General features: G+C 45.2%; 1 protein-coding gene across 9 annotated transcripts in view; it reads right to left on the bottom strand.

The window, feature by feature from the left end:
- Positions 1-15,000, bottom strand: part of LOC130385356 (NACHT, LRR and PYD domains-containing protein 12-like) — a 167,379-nt gene that overhangs the window by 144,053 nt on the left and 8,326 nt on the right. For 6 of the 9 annotated variants that reach the window (XM_056593827.1, XM_056593831.1, XM_056593830.1 and 3 more), the window contains exons 7-8: positions 9,464-11,307; positions 7,744-7,919 (exon numbers count right to left, since the gene is read on the bottom strand). The exons of 2 other annotated variants lie outside the window; for them this stretch is intronic. In XM_056593827.1, coding sequence (XP_056449802.1) covers positions 7,744-7,919; positions 9,464-11,307 — 2,020 coding nt within the window. Of the gene's footprint in view, positions 55-4,587; positions 4,762-7,743; positions 7,920-9,463; positions 11,308-15,000 lie in introns of all 9 variants that reach the window. One more of the 9 variants, XM_056593838.1, reaches the window with a different exon arrangement.

Raw genomic sequence — 15,000 nt, 5'->3', positions numbered from 1 at the left:
AGCGCTGAGGCCAGAGAAGCACAGCCTTCCTGTGTGACCAGGCAGCCAGACAAGCTACACACACACACACACACACACACACACACACACACACCATCACACACACACACACACACACACACACACACACACACACACACACACACACACACACACACACACTGTAAAATTCGGTGTTTTTCAAGTCTGCCAACCAGTTTGTGAACGTCCTACTCCAAACACAATTGGCGTTGCCTTGGTGACGTAGAAGGTCCTTTTATGAAGCACTTCCTGGCCAGCGCATGAAGATGGCCAAGAGAATGCTTCTCACACATAATATCTTACACCACATTTGGATTGGGACCATTTGCCACGGAGCCACCTGTGGAAGAAGGCCTTCCCGGAAACAAGCGGGTATTCAACGGCCACATAATACATCAGTATTGTAGCGCCCTAGTCTCTATTCCGCTGTGGAGCGAGGTCCACTCAACGACAGCACTTTGACTTCTTTATATTTCACTTGATTAAAGTAGCACCTTTACCTAGAACTCGGTTAGATTGTACTACCATCTAGATCAGAGGTCTTCAACAGGGGGTCCGCGACCCCTAGGGGGTCCGCGGAGGTACTGCAGGGGGGTCGCAAAAGTTTTGTTTGATTAGACTTTTTTTTTATATTCCCCCCGCATTTTTTCCACATATTGAAATGCCTTTAATTAACATGAATCCAACACACTAGCTGCGTTTACATGGACACTTTTGATCCGATTTCTAATCGGAACAGATCTGTTCCTATCATGTACTATATATACGGCATTTACAAAAGTGGTAAGCTTACGTTTGTATGTCTCTCGCGCTAGGGCTGAAAGATTTGGGGAAATAATCGAATTGCGATTATTTTTACCAATATTGAGATTGCGATTTAATGCGCGATTTTTTATAATTCATTAAGTTCCTTATGTTGTGTACTATTCACTAAATAATAAATAAATCATTCTTTAGTATGATGACCAACACAACATGGGAAGCAGTCAACATGAAACTGCTCTTTCCTTTAGGCCAGGCCGATGTGTGGAGATTAATTTATATTATAAACTTCTTTATTTAACTATTGAATTGTAAAATAAAAATAAATGAATCGTACTGATTTGCAGTCAGTAACGGTAACAAATCACTTTATTTTATTTATTTTTTCACAGCCTTTGCGATTTGCATACCGTGTTCTATTACATCGCGTTATCGATGTGAATTCGATTAAATGTTCAGCCCTATCTCGCGCCCACCCGTCACATCTGGACTGGCTGCGACATTTTTATGCATTTGATTGTAATGAAAGCGCAGCAGGAGAGAGCTTTTCTCTGCCAGCTCCTTCAATTAAGAAGAAGGGCAGCACAGCGACGTTAGTTTCTAGTCCGGTCTTTATATCTACCCCCTCCTCCGCCGCAAACAATACGTATTTGGATGAGAGCACGCAGCCAAGACTGTTGGGAGAGAGAGAGAGTGCTGTTATGTAAGGGATAATGTACAGAACGCCGGTCATTATCGGGAAAATAAGCGATCAGCAGTGAAATAGTCGCTTAGCAACCGGACACGCTGGGGTTGATAAGTTACTGGACTACTTGTGGAGTGGTAAGAAAGACACTAACATTTGAATAGCTTTTATGCATGATAAAACAGACATTGGTGATCTTGGCAGGTATCAGTTTATTATGTTATGTTATGTTTATGAATGGCAGTGGCAAGGCCACCCTACTCACTGTACCTTGCACATGTTTAGAATAAAAAAAAAATGAACATGAACCTGTGTATTATTTGAATATCTTAGTATTGAAAGCAAAATAACAAGGTACATTTATACATGGCACTATAGGAGCAGTTTAATATAAAACCCAATTTAATACAATATGTAAGTAGGGGGTCCCCGCTCCATCTGTCCATCAGTTTGGGGGTCCTTGGCCTGGAAAACGTTGAAGACCCCTGATCTAGATTATAGATCAGGGAAACCACTAACATCATCAAAAGTATTATTATCAGGGGTGCAAACTGGTGATGGCCCAAAAAGGTGACGACATTTTAATGTCAGAAACAAATGAAAGATCACGGCCCAGGCCTTCTTGAGATTCATGCTCCATTCTAACGGTTTAAGCGACTCATTAAAGCAGTCAGTGAAGTTTCAGACCTGCTGTATGAAGCAGTGCTCACAACAACAACTTAATCTATTAGAATTTAAAATGTATTCATGTGAAACTTAAAATATATTTAAGATAAGTAACATACAATACCTTGCAGTAATATTTGCAAACCCCTTTGAAAAATGATGTTAATTTTCTAATGGTAGCACTCTGGCCATCATCATCTGTACAAGAAACAGTTTACTTAATAAACGACTGGCTGATAGACTACTTACACGTGAGAGTAGCTGTCCTATTTCCATGTGTGGATGGACTAAGGAATCAGGAATAGTTCACTCAGAATGCATAATAATGTAGTGGTCTCACCCTATAGTCTGTGGGCCAGGACTGATGCAAAGTCAAACCTGGCCAAGCAGCAGAAGTTAAGTGACAATGTCCCAACATTACTGGCCCATTGTAGCCTGGGTATACCCATGCTGCCTTGCACGCAATTTCATTTTGCGCTGCTAGGCAGCCTGGATTCCATGGAACCGATTTTTGCCTGAGATAGGGAACCAATCACAGAATGGGAAGCGACGGCAAGATGATGACGAGGTCTATGCGACACACCCATCGTCTTCTTCCTCATGTAATTCCTGTCGCTCTACATACGTCACCTGGTATAATTGATACGATTGGCTATGAGCTACGTACAGACTCATATGATAGACCTTCGTAGCGCCCAATTAACAGCTCTGGGCAATCGTAAACCACGCCTCAAATACGAGCAAATTAATGTGTGGTTCCCAGACCTCTACTCAACGTAGATTGAGATGAGATCTGGCTTTTGCCAGGCTAGGCCCATTTATGGGTGCACTAAACATGCAAGAGTAGTCTTAATGTCACTGTTTATAACACAGGGCGCTTTAAGCCACTTAGAGTATCCCCACTTCTCCCAGAACCACTACACCACTGTTTACAGCTGTTGAAATACAGCTGGACTTAATCCTTGGCTTTCCTTATTTATTAGTTCATAATGAATAGAGCTTTAATGAGTTTGTCTCATTAAAGAAAATATATATAACAATATTATTTTGAATCCAATTCATATTTGTGAATAAAGAATTAGCAATGTAGATAATGAGTACTAGATATAGTAAGCTTTAGAACACGTTTTGTGTGAATATTGCAAGTTATAAATAATTTTTAATTATAATTTCATGCAAAGAAAACAAAAAAAATGCACGAAGAAGTTTGATAAAGTTAGGTTTTGTGTGAGGCAGCTTTGTGAACTACAGCTCTTCGCTTATCTCGGCGCGAATGATATACATCACCTCCACTCTGGTACAGACATGGCGATCTCTCTGCTCCCCTTCACCGCTTTTTTCCAAGGGGAGGATAACAGCAACGAAAGAGGTGAAAACCATTATAAGTCGGGGCATGTGTAGATTTTCAGTTATGTCGATGGGGAGGTTGTCTGTCTTGTCCACGCCAGTTGCAGTGAGCGTGACGTCACATACGAGACGTGTAGTCTTTCTCATTGTGCCTTTTCTCTACAGCCTTTAAATGAACAATTGCACAATAATCGGTCAGACTCTTGACGTGAAAGATTATCATTTAAATCCACACACAACATATGTGTAATCCAGGGCATATAAAGACTGCGACCAGAAAATATTTAGTTTCTCTCCATTGAAACCCATTCATATTTTACAATCTCAGAGGTCCCATGGGGGTCTAGCGGAAGGGGCGGACTTACGAGCTCTAGGGCTCTGCGATGCACGCAGACTGCCACGGTTTAGTTCAGGGCTGAGTTAAAGCTGGGCTGTATTTTGAAGTTCCCATGAAGACACTCTTCTTTGATAAGAAAACTAAAACACTGATTTGTACTTTGTGCAAAGTTTCGTTGTAATGTCACAGCAGCACTAGCTCTATTCAAGAGCATGTGAAGAAATGCACTATTCAGGATGACCCAGAGAAGAAGATGAATCCTTATTGGAGTATATTATCCAATCAGCAGCTGGTTATTATTAGTAGGTATTTGATTGAGGAGGAGGAGGAGGAGGAGGAGGAGGAGGAGGAGGAGGAGGAGGAGGAGGAGGAGGAGGAGGAGGAGGAGGAGGAGGGGGAGGAGGAGGAGGAGGAGGAGGAGGATGAAGAGTTGGTTTGTGAGGAAAGATGTCGAGGCACTGGCGGTAAAAACAGAAAAAGCCCCCTTATGCAATCACAATATTAACAACTTATTTAGAGTGAGTGAATCTGTTCACATGAATTGACGCAGATGGATGGTACAAGGACATTATGACGTCTGATAAAGGACTGCGACCACATTTGTTAAAAATTAAAAAGTAATTGGCACCAGTAGAAAACGTGTCTTGAGCCCTGAGAGGACATATTCTACTTATTTATTGAGACCTGTTAACTTTCTGGAGGTAAATCTCTTCAATGTCCTCTGATGTAGGACTTGGGTGTAACTGTTTGACCATTGAGTAAAACTGACCTGAGCGTTTCCAGTATACAGTGTGGACTCCCCAGTCCAGCAGAGAGCAGCTTCACTCCTGAATCCTGCAGATCATTGTTACTCAGGTCCAGCCCTCTCAGACTAGAGGAGTTGTAGCTGAGAACTGAGGCCAGAGCTTCACAGCTTCTCTCTGACAGATGAGAGCCATTCAGCCTGCATACAATTAACACAACACGTTAAGAACTCTGATTAAAGTAACGTAGATCTTTTACTTTTAACATAATGCAGGACTTATGTTGAAATCTTTAATCAGAAATATTTAATTAATGCATACTAATCAATACATTAGATCCTTATGTTAGGATCAATATTGGCTGTAAAATGTATAATATTTTATGCGTAAGAATTTTATAGTGTTTTAGACAGTTTGGTGTATTAATTTTACTTTGGATTGTAGTATTATGCATTGTATTGTAATACATGTTATAGTACATCTACAGAAATTGTCTGTATATTAGGGCTACAACCAGCACCGGCAAAAGGGGGGGTGGGAGGGGGGGCAAGTGGGGGCTTAAGCTCCCCCTGAAAAAGGCTGAGCCCCCTCCATGCCCCCCCTCCCATGAACCAATTTATTTTTAAATAATAATAAGGTGGCAAGCAGCACGGGACGACCAGACGGGAACCCGAGTTGAGAGAGTTTGCTACTCTCGTGGCCCAAACACTGCAAGACCTATCGAACTGACATATATGTTACAAAACTAAACTATAAAATCATATTTTTAATTTGCGTAAGTGATGATGAACGTCGCTGCTTGTTGTGTGATTTGATTGGTTGATTCGTATCACATTGTAGTGTGTAGTATTATTTGTTGCATGATAACATATCAGCCCCTGCTATCGACAATGTAGCCCCCCGTAGCTCCCGCAATCATAATTCTTGGGCGACGCTACTCGTTCCAACTAATTATTAAATGTTTAAATATCATTTATCTGGGCGATCTCTATAGAGAATAAAGTACTCTCCTTCTTTGTCTCTTCCCCCTCTCTCCTTTTTCCCGCTCACTCGTGACCTCTCACCCTTCCGCCAGCTGACCCTGAAGTCTCTGCATCAACCCATCCTATTGGTTGAACCCAAACAGCGACCATATTACCAAACGTACTGAACGAAGGTGCAATGGTTTTAAAAAAGTGGGTTACCTTTTATTAATAGTGAACGTATATTTATGCATGTAACCTTAACCGTAACTTATAACAATTATTTAAAAATAGCTGTATTTAATTATTGATAAGCAATTATTATTCATTCTTGGCTTCATTTATTTATTATTTCATAATAAATGGAGCATTTGAGTTTGACTTTTCATCTTGTTTACACAATATAACGTATATTGAGATACATGTTATACGGTTACCTTGAAAGATGTTTCCTATGTTATCATGACTTTTATATTCTACTATGATGTATATTTTCTTTGTCCGTGTCCTCCCTCCGTCCCTCTCCCCCACCTGTCCCTCTCCCCCTTCTGTCCCTCTCCCCCTTCTGTCCCTCTCCCCCTTCTGTCCCTCTCCCCCATCTGTCCCTCTCCCCCTTCTGTCCCTCTCCCTCCCTCCGCCCCTCTCCCCCTTCTGTCCCTCTCCCCCATCTGTCCCTCTCCCCCTTCTGTCCCTCTCCCCCCTCCGCCCCTCTCCCCCTTCTGTCCCTCTCCCCCCTCTGTCCCTCTCCCCCTTCTGTCCCTCTCCCCCTTCTGTCCCTCTCCCCCCTCCGTCCATCTCCCCCCTCCGTCCCTCTCCCCCCTCCCTCCCTCCCTCTGAAAAATGAATCGCCTAAATTAAAAATATCAGTAACTGTTTGTGTAGTATTCAAAGTTGTTATCTGTCTAGTGAGTCTTTATTCCCCATTGAAGTTCCACAAGAATCTTGTGTTTGCATTTTCATTTTAAATGAATTTTCAGGGCAAGACAGAGGGGGGAGAGGGGGGAGAGGGACAGAGGGGGGGAGAGGGGAGAGGGACAGAGGGGGGAGAGGGGGGAGAGGGACAGAGGGGGGAGAGGGACAGAGGGGGGGAGAGGGGAGAGGGACAGAGGGGGGAGAGGGGGAAGAGGGACAGAGGGGGGAGAGGGGGGAGAGGGACAGAGGGGGGGAGAGGGGAGAGGGACAGAGGGGGGAGAGGGGGAAGAGGGACAGAGGGGGGGAGAGGGGAGAGGGACAGAGGGGGGAGAGGGGAGAGGGACAGAGGGGGGAGAGGGGGAAGAGGGACAGAGGGGGGAGAGGGGGGAGAGGGACAGAGGGGGGAGAGGGACAGAGGGGGGGAGAGGGGAGAGGGACAGAGGGGGGAGAGGGACAGAGGGGGAGAGGGACGGATGGGGGAGAGGGACAGAGGGAGAGAGGGGGGAGGGGGAGAGGGACAGAGGGGGGAGGGAGACAGAGGGAGGAAAGGGGGGAGGGACGGAGGGGGGAGAGGGACGGAGGGGGGAGAGGGACAAAATGGGGAGGGGGACAGAGGGGGAGAGGGACAGAGGGGGGAGAGGGACGGAGGGGGGAGAGGGACAGAATCCAACCATTTCATACTCAACTCTTCTTTCTTGGCCAAGAGATGAAACGTTGATTTGTTATCGACACAAATAGCACAGGCACAAACTTGTTCCGCAATGCAAGCACCTTGCTGTTACCTCCTACCTGCCGAGATGGGCCCTGTGTCACCTGGACGCAAAATCAATACTGTCTTCCCGTCGCAAACCGAGGAGGGCGAGGCCATGAATATTAATTCACAAACTGACTGTTGGTGTGGCTTTTCTAATTTGCTCGTTTATGCGTCTAGTTTCTTTCATTTGGTAACGCAGGCAATCGAGGTAGAAGAACATTTTCATGTTCAGCATGCATATGCAACTCTGAGTGACCTATCGTATTTCAAAAGGAACAAGATTAAATGGTTTCTCGGGAAATTACACCTTTAAAGTGAGTGAATCTGTTCACATGAATGGACACAGAAGGATGGTAGGTGACCAAGGACATTTTTACGTCTAATAAAGGGATGCACATTTGTTAGGGTGCCACTAAATTAAAAAGATAGTAGCCAGTATAAAATGTGTCTTGAGCACTGAGACTACATAATTTACTTATGTATTTAGACCTGTTAACTTTCTTTTCAATGTCCTCTGATATGAAACTTGTGTTTGAACATTGAGTAAAACTGACCTGAGAGTTTCCAGTGTACAGTGTGGACTCCCCAGTCCAGCAGAGAGCAGCTTCACTCCTGAATCCTGCAGATCATTGGTACTCAGGTCCAGCTCTCTCAGACTAGAGGAGTCGGAGCAGAGAACTGAGGCCAGAGCTTCACAGCTTCTCTCTGACAGACCACAGCTATTCAGCCTGCATACAGAATAAACAGAACACGTTAAGAACTGTGATTAAAGTAACGTAGATCTTTTAACATAATGCGGGACTTATGTTGAAATCTTTAATCAGAGATACTAGTGAATATATTAGATCCTTATGTGTTTATTCAATATTGGCTGTAAAATGTATAATATTTAATATAGGAATTTTGTAGTGTTTTACTCTCGTTTTGTATATTAATTTTACTGTTATAGTACATCTACAGAGATGTTTTGTATATTAGGGTTACAACCAGCGGCGGCACAAGGGGTGGGGGGGCAAGCGGGGGCTAAAGCTCCCCCTTAAAAAGGCTGAGCCCCCTCCAAGCCCCCCCTCCCAAAACCCCCAGTTATAATGATGTGGCGAGCAGCGCGGGAACGACCAGATGGGAGCCCAAGTTATAAGAATATATATATATTGTGGCAGACGCCAGGGAGGAGTGAGGGGAGTGGTAGGCCTGGCAACCAGCTGGCTCCGCCCCCAGGCCATATAAGGAATTCCTCCAGATAACGAGGCAGGCCTGAAGGCCATTAAGCTAGAGTGCTTGCTGTTAAAAAGAGGAGCAGGCTACCACAAGCCAGAGTTAGGGCTAGCGCTAGCGAGCAGGCAGGATCTGTGTGATCGCCTCATCCCTTTGAACTGCTCTCTGTGTGTTGGGTCGTTCTATCTGTTCAACTTGGTGGCGTGGAAACCCCACACCCCCAGGCCCGCTACAATATATATATATATATAAAGTGATCGGACTGACTTATAAGTAACAAAACTGAACTATGAATTCCTATTTTTCATTTGTATAAGTGATGATGACCGTTGCTGCTTGTTTTGTGATTTGATTGGTTGATTCGTATCATATTGTAGTGTGTAGTATTATTTTTTGAGTCAAAATGTATCAGGCCCTGCTATAAACCATCTAGCCCCCCGTAGCTCCCGCAATCATAATTCTTTGGCACCGCTACTGGTTCCACTTAATAAGTAAATGTTGAAATATCATCATTAGCTGGGCGATCTCTACAGAGAATAAAGTACTCTCCTTCTTTGTCTCTTCCCTCTCTCTCCTTTTTCCCGCTCACCCGTGACCTCTCACCCCTCGCCCACATGACCCTGAAGTCTCTGTACCAACCCATCCTATTGTTTAAACCCAAAGCGTCCATATAACCGACTACTGAACAAGGTTATAACGTTTTAAAATAGTGGGTTACCTTTTATTAATAATGAACGTATATTTATGCTTGTAACCGTATCTATAATTACTTATTTATACTTATAGCAACATATTCAAATGCAGTTAAATTTAATTATTAATAAGCAGTTATTATTCATTCTTGGCTTTCCTTATTTTTAGTTTTTGAGTTTGACTTTTTAACCTGGTTACACAATATAACGTTTTGTATATTGAGATACATGTTATAAGTTAACATCGAAAGATGTTTCCTATGTTATCATAACTTTTACATTCTACTATTGTATATTATATCTATATATACTCTATATATATTGTTTATTGTGTTGCTTGTAATGTGATATATGTTTTTAGTTAACTTAGAGATGTTTTGGAGGCTTTGACCACTGGCAGCAGCCTCAGAAGACCCTCCTCAGAAGCAGAGTATTTCTTCAGGTCAAACACGTCCAGCTCCTCTTCTGATGACAGTAAGATGAAGACCAGAGCTGACCACTGAGCAGGAGACAGAGATTTTCTGGAGAGACTTCCGGATGTCAGGAACTGCTGGATCTCCTCCACTAGAGAACGGTCGTTCAGCTCATTCAGACAGTGGAACAGATTGATGCTTCTCTCTGGAGAGAGATCTCCACCATCTATCTTCTTCTTGATGTAAGACACGGTATCCTTGTTGGTCTGTGAGCTACTTCTTTTCTGTCTCAGCATACTTTGTTTAAACTGAGTGAACGTTTTTCTACTCCCTGTCTGTCCCAGCAGACCTCGTAGGACATTCTGATTGGCCTCCAGAGAGAGGCCCAGGAGGAAGCGGAGGAACAAGTCTAGGTGTCCGTTCTCCCTCTGCAAGGCCTGGTCCACAGCACTCTGGTAGAAGAGGAGGAGTTTATCTTCACCCAAGGTTGGTTGTTTTTCTGAGAGCAGATTGACACCCTTGTGGACGAAGGACCGAAATACATAAAGGGCAGCCAGAAACTCCTGGATGCTCAAATGGACAAAGCAGAACAACTTCTCACCTGAGTACAGCCCACACTCCTCTTTAAAGATCTCGGTGAACACTCCTGAGTACACTGAGGCTTCGTTGAAATAATATTTACAGTCTGCCAGGTCGTCCTCGTAGAAGATCAGGTTGCCACTCTCCAGCTGGTTAAAAGCCAGTTTTCCCAGAGAATCAATGATGTGCCTGCTCTGTGAACTCCATTGTGAATCTGTTTCAGCTATCGAACGATACTTCCTGTCCCCCTCTATGGACAGAACCCTCAGGAAGTGGCTGTACATCTGAGTCACGGTCTTGGGCGTCTCTTCTTCTATCTGGGATGTTTTGAAGTAGTCCTCCAGAACTCTAGCAGTGATCCAACAGAAGACTGGGATGTGACACATGATGTGGAGGCTTCGTGATTTCTTGACGTGGGAGATGATTGTGCTGGCCAGCATCTCGTCTTTGAATCTCTTCCTGAAGTAATCCTCCTTCTGTGGGTCGGTGAACCCTCTCACCTCTGTCAACATGTCAATACACTCAGCAGGGATCTGATTGGCTGCCGCAGGGCGTGTGGTTATCCAGATGGTAGAAGAGGGTAGCAGGTCGCCCCTGATGAGGTTTGTCAGCAGCACGTCCACCGAGGTGGACTTTGTGACATCATTACAGATCGGGTTGTTCTGGAAGTCCAGAGGAAGTCGACACTCATCCAGACCATCCAAAATTAAGACTATTTGGAACCTGTCGTATCTGCAAATTCCTGCTTCTTTGGTCTCAATAAAGAAGTGATGAAGAAGTTCCACAAAGCTAAACTCTTTCCCTTTCAGTAAATTCAGCTCTCTGAAGGTGAGGAGAAATGTGAAGTTTATGTCGTGGTTGGTTTTTCCTTCAGCCCAGTCCAGAGTGAACTTTTTTGTTAAGATGGTTTTACCAATGCCGGCCACTCCCGTTGTCATTATTGTCCTGATTGGTTTATCTTCTCCAGGTAATGGTTTAAAGATGTCCTCACATCTGATTGGTGTTTCCTCCTCGGCTGGTTTCCTGGAAGCTGCTTCAATCAGCCTGACCTCATGTTCCTGGTTGACCTCTCCACTGCCTCTCTTTGTGATGAAGATCTCTGTGTAAAACTCATTCAGAGGTGTTGAATGTCCTGCTTTAGCGATTCCCTCAAACACACACCAGAACTTCTTCCTCAAACGTGACTTGATTTTATGTTGGCACTCGACAGCAGCATATCCTAAATGATAAAAAAAACAGAACACTTTATTTAGTGGATGATGACGTCAGTGGAACCGGGTCAATGTTTCCTGTTTAATTGTCAATTTGATTATATTTAGTGGCTTCATAACTTGTGGTCCGAGAAGCTGGCCACGACAAAGACTGCGTGTTACAGTTTAAAAATGTTCAGGACTATAACGTTTTTCCACAGCTATATGCAGTGTTGGGGGTAACACTTTACAAAGTAACGTGTTACAGTAACGATATTACTGTTTTGGGTAACGAAGTAAAGTAACGCATTACAGAAAATATATCGTAACTACACTACTTTACTAGACTATAGTAACACGCTTTCCTGCGTTACCCTACCCGTATTTGCCTGAATGTAAAGTTCTGATCTGTTGTGGTGCGTGCATGCGTGCTGCCTCTGTGTCTGCAGCGCCTGCTTGCCTCGGCATGTTGCCATAACGATCGGTTTGAGTGACGTAGCTGCTTGTTCGAAGGAGTGTTCATGTGTTGGAGCGCAGATGCAGGTGACACAGAAAGACCGGCTGGTTGCAGGGTTCATTGTAGAAGACATGCTTCCACTGTCGACAATTGAATCGCCCAGAATTAGAAAAATACTAGATAAAGTACCCGGACTCGCAAACCAACATCCGACAGGAAGACATTTTCCCGTTACCTGAACAAGTGTTATACCGACATGGAATCGAAGCTCAAAATAATTTTCGAGTCCTCCCTGGATCATGTGTCCACCACCGCAGACATTTGGTCCGCCAACAACCAAAGTTAGGCTACTTAGGAATGAATTAGGCACTAGATAGACAGCATTATTAAAACTTGAGAAGGCTGCTCTTGCCTGCAAGAGGGTGAGAAGAAGAGACACTTACGATGTCATAGCTTGCGAAATAGATCTGGTTCATTCATTCATTCTTTTCTATTAATCAATTTTTAATTAATTTTATTGTATGACAATGTTTATATGTGAAGCACTTTGAGTCTGCCTTGTGTATGAAAAGTGCTATATAAATAAAGTTGCCTTGCCTTGCCTTTCATATGGTTTCATATGCCATTTTTTATAGATTTATACAATAAACACTAAGTGATGATAGGGCTATGATGTTTGTCCATGTATCTACAGTCAATTAAGTAACGGGAAAATAAAGTAATAAGTAGTGAAGTTACTTTTCAAATGCAGCAACTAGTAAAGTAATCTTATTACAATTTACAGAAGTAACTAGTCATAAGTAACAAATTACTTTTTTTTGAGTAACTACCCCAACACTGGCTATATGGTTGGGCTAATGATAGTAATAATGATAGTGAATCAGTTTAAAGTGACATGCTGATATAACAAGATAGTGTTGCATCTCATCCACTAAGCTATTCTCCTGTTGATCTGCAGTTTGTTTAATATTATTAATAACAATAATAATAATAATAATAATAATAATAATAATAATAATATTATTAATAACAATAATAACAACACATTTTATTTCAAGGCACCATTCATGACACCCACATTCGCCTTATATTTCAGAAAACAATCTAGAGTCAAAAACAGCCATAGCTGCGTCGCCAAAAGCATGATCAAAACAAGACATCAGGTTGGAGACCCAGGTAGGAGGAGGTAAGAACAGTGAGGAGACCCAGGTGGGAGGGGGTAAGAACAGTGAGGAGACCCAGGTAGGAGGGGGTAAGAACAGTGAGGAGACCCAGGTGGGAGGGGGTAAGAACAGTGAGGAGACCCAGGTAGGAGGGGGTAAGAACAGTGAGGAGACCCAGGTAGGAGGGGGTAAGAACAGTGAGGAGACCCAGGTGGGAGGGGGTAAGAACAGTGAGGAGACCCAGGTAGGAGGGGGTAAGAACAGTGAGGAGACCCAGGTGGGAGGGGGTAAGAACAGTGAGGAGACCCAGGTAGGAGGGGGTAAGAACAGTGAGGAGACCCAGGTAGGAGGGGGTAAGAACAGTGAGGAGACCCAGGTAGGAGGGGGTAAGAACAGTGAGGGGACCCAGGTAGGAGGGGGTAAGAACAGTAGTGAGGAGACCCAGGTAGGAGGGGGTAAGAACAGTGAGGAGACCCAGGTGGGAGGGGGTAAGAACAGTGAGGAGACCCAGGTAGGAGGGGGTAAGAACAGTGAGGAGACCCAGGTGGGAGGGGGTAAGAACAGTGAGGAGACCCAGGTAGGAGGGGGTAAGAACAGTGAGGAGACCCAGGTAGGAGGGGGTAAGAACAGTGAGGAGACCCAGGTAGGAGGGGGTAAGAACAGTGAGGAGACCCAGGTAGGAGGGGGTAAGAACACTGAGGAGACCCAGGTAGGAGGGGGTAAGAACAGTGAGGAGACCCAGGTAGGAGGGGGTAAGAACAGTGAGGGGACCCAGGTAGGAGGGGGTAAGAACAGTAGTGAGGAGACCCAGGTAGGAGGGGGTAAGAACAGTGAGGAGACCCAGGTAGGAGGGGGTAAGAACAGTGAGGAGACCCAGGTAGGAGGGGGTAAGAACAGTGAGGAGACCCAGGTAGGAGGAGGTAAGAACAGTAGTGAGGAGACCCAGGTAGGAGGGGGTAAGAACAGTGAGGAGACCCAGGTAGGAGGGGGTAAGAACAGTAGTGAGGAGACCCAGGTAGGAGGGGGTAAGAACAGTGAGGAGACCCAGGTAGGAGGAGGTAAGAACAGTAGTGAGGAGACCCAGGTAGGAGGGGGTAAGAACAGTGAGGGGACCCAGGTAGGAGGAGGTAAGAACAGTAGTGAGGAGACCCAGGTAGGAGGGGGTAAGAACAGTGAGGAGACCCAGGTAGGAGGGGGGTAAGAACAGCAGTGAGGAGACCCAGGTAGGAGGGGGTAAGAACAGTGAGGAGACCCAGGTAGGAGGGGGTAAGAACAGTGAGGGGACCCAGGTAGGAGGGGGTAAGAACAGTGACGAGACCCAGGTAGGAGGGGTAAGAACAGTGAGGAGACCCAGGTGGGAGGGGGTAAGAACAGTGACGAGACCCAGGTAGGAGGGGTAAGAACAGCAGTGAGGAGACCCAGGTAGGAGGGGGTAAGAACAGTGAGGAGACCCAGGTAGGAGGGGGTAAGAACAGTGAGGAGACCCAGGTAGGAGGGGGTAAGAACAGTGAGGAGACCCAGGTAGGAGGGGGTAAGAAAAGCAGTGAGGAGACCCAGGTAGGAGGGGGTAAGAACAGTGAGGAGACCCAGGTAGGAGGGGGTAAGAAAAGCAGTGAGGAGACCCAGGTAGGAGGGGGTAAGAACAGTGAGGAGACCCAGGTAGGAGGGGGTAAGAACAGTGAGGAGACCCAGGTAGGAGGGGGTAAGAACAGTGAGGAGACCCAGGTAGGAGGGGGTAAGAACAGTGAGGAGACCCAGGTGGGAGGGGGTAAGAACAGTGAGGAGACCCAGGTAGGAGGGGGTAAGAACAGTGAGGAGACCCAGGTAGGAGGAGGTAAGAACAGCAGTGAGGAGACCCAGGTAGGAGGGGGTAAGAACAGTAGTGAGGAGACCCAGGTAGGAGGGGGTAAGAACAGTGAGGAGACCCAGGTAGGAGGAGGTAAGAACACTGAGGGGACCCAGGTAGGAGGGGGTAAGAACAGTGAGGGGACCCAGGTAGGAGGGGGTAAGAACAGTGAGGAGACCCAGGTAGGAGGGGGTAAGAACAGCAGTGAGGAGACCCAGGTAGGAGGGGGTAAGAACAGTGAGGAGACCCAGGTAGG

This window comes from Gadus chalcogrammus, chromosome 7, assembly GCF_026213295.1.
Source record: "Gadus chalcogrammus isolate NIFS_2021 chromosome 7, NIFS_Gcha_1.0, whole genome shotgun sequence".
Lineage (NCBI taxonomy): Eukaryota > Metazoa > Chordata > Actinopteri > Gadiformes > Gadidae > Gadus > Gadus chalcogrammus.
Note: the sequence above shows the minus strand (reverse complement) of the source record. Positions and strands in the feature narration are given on the sequence as shown.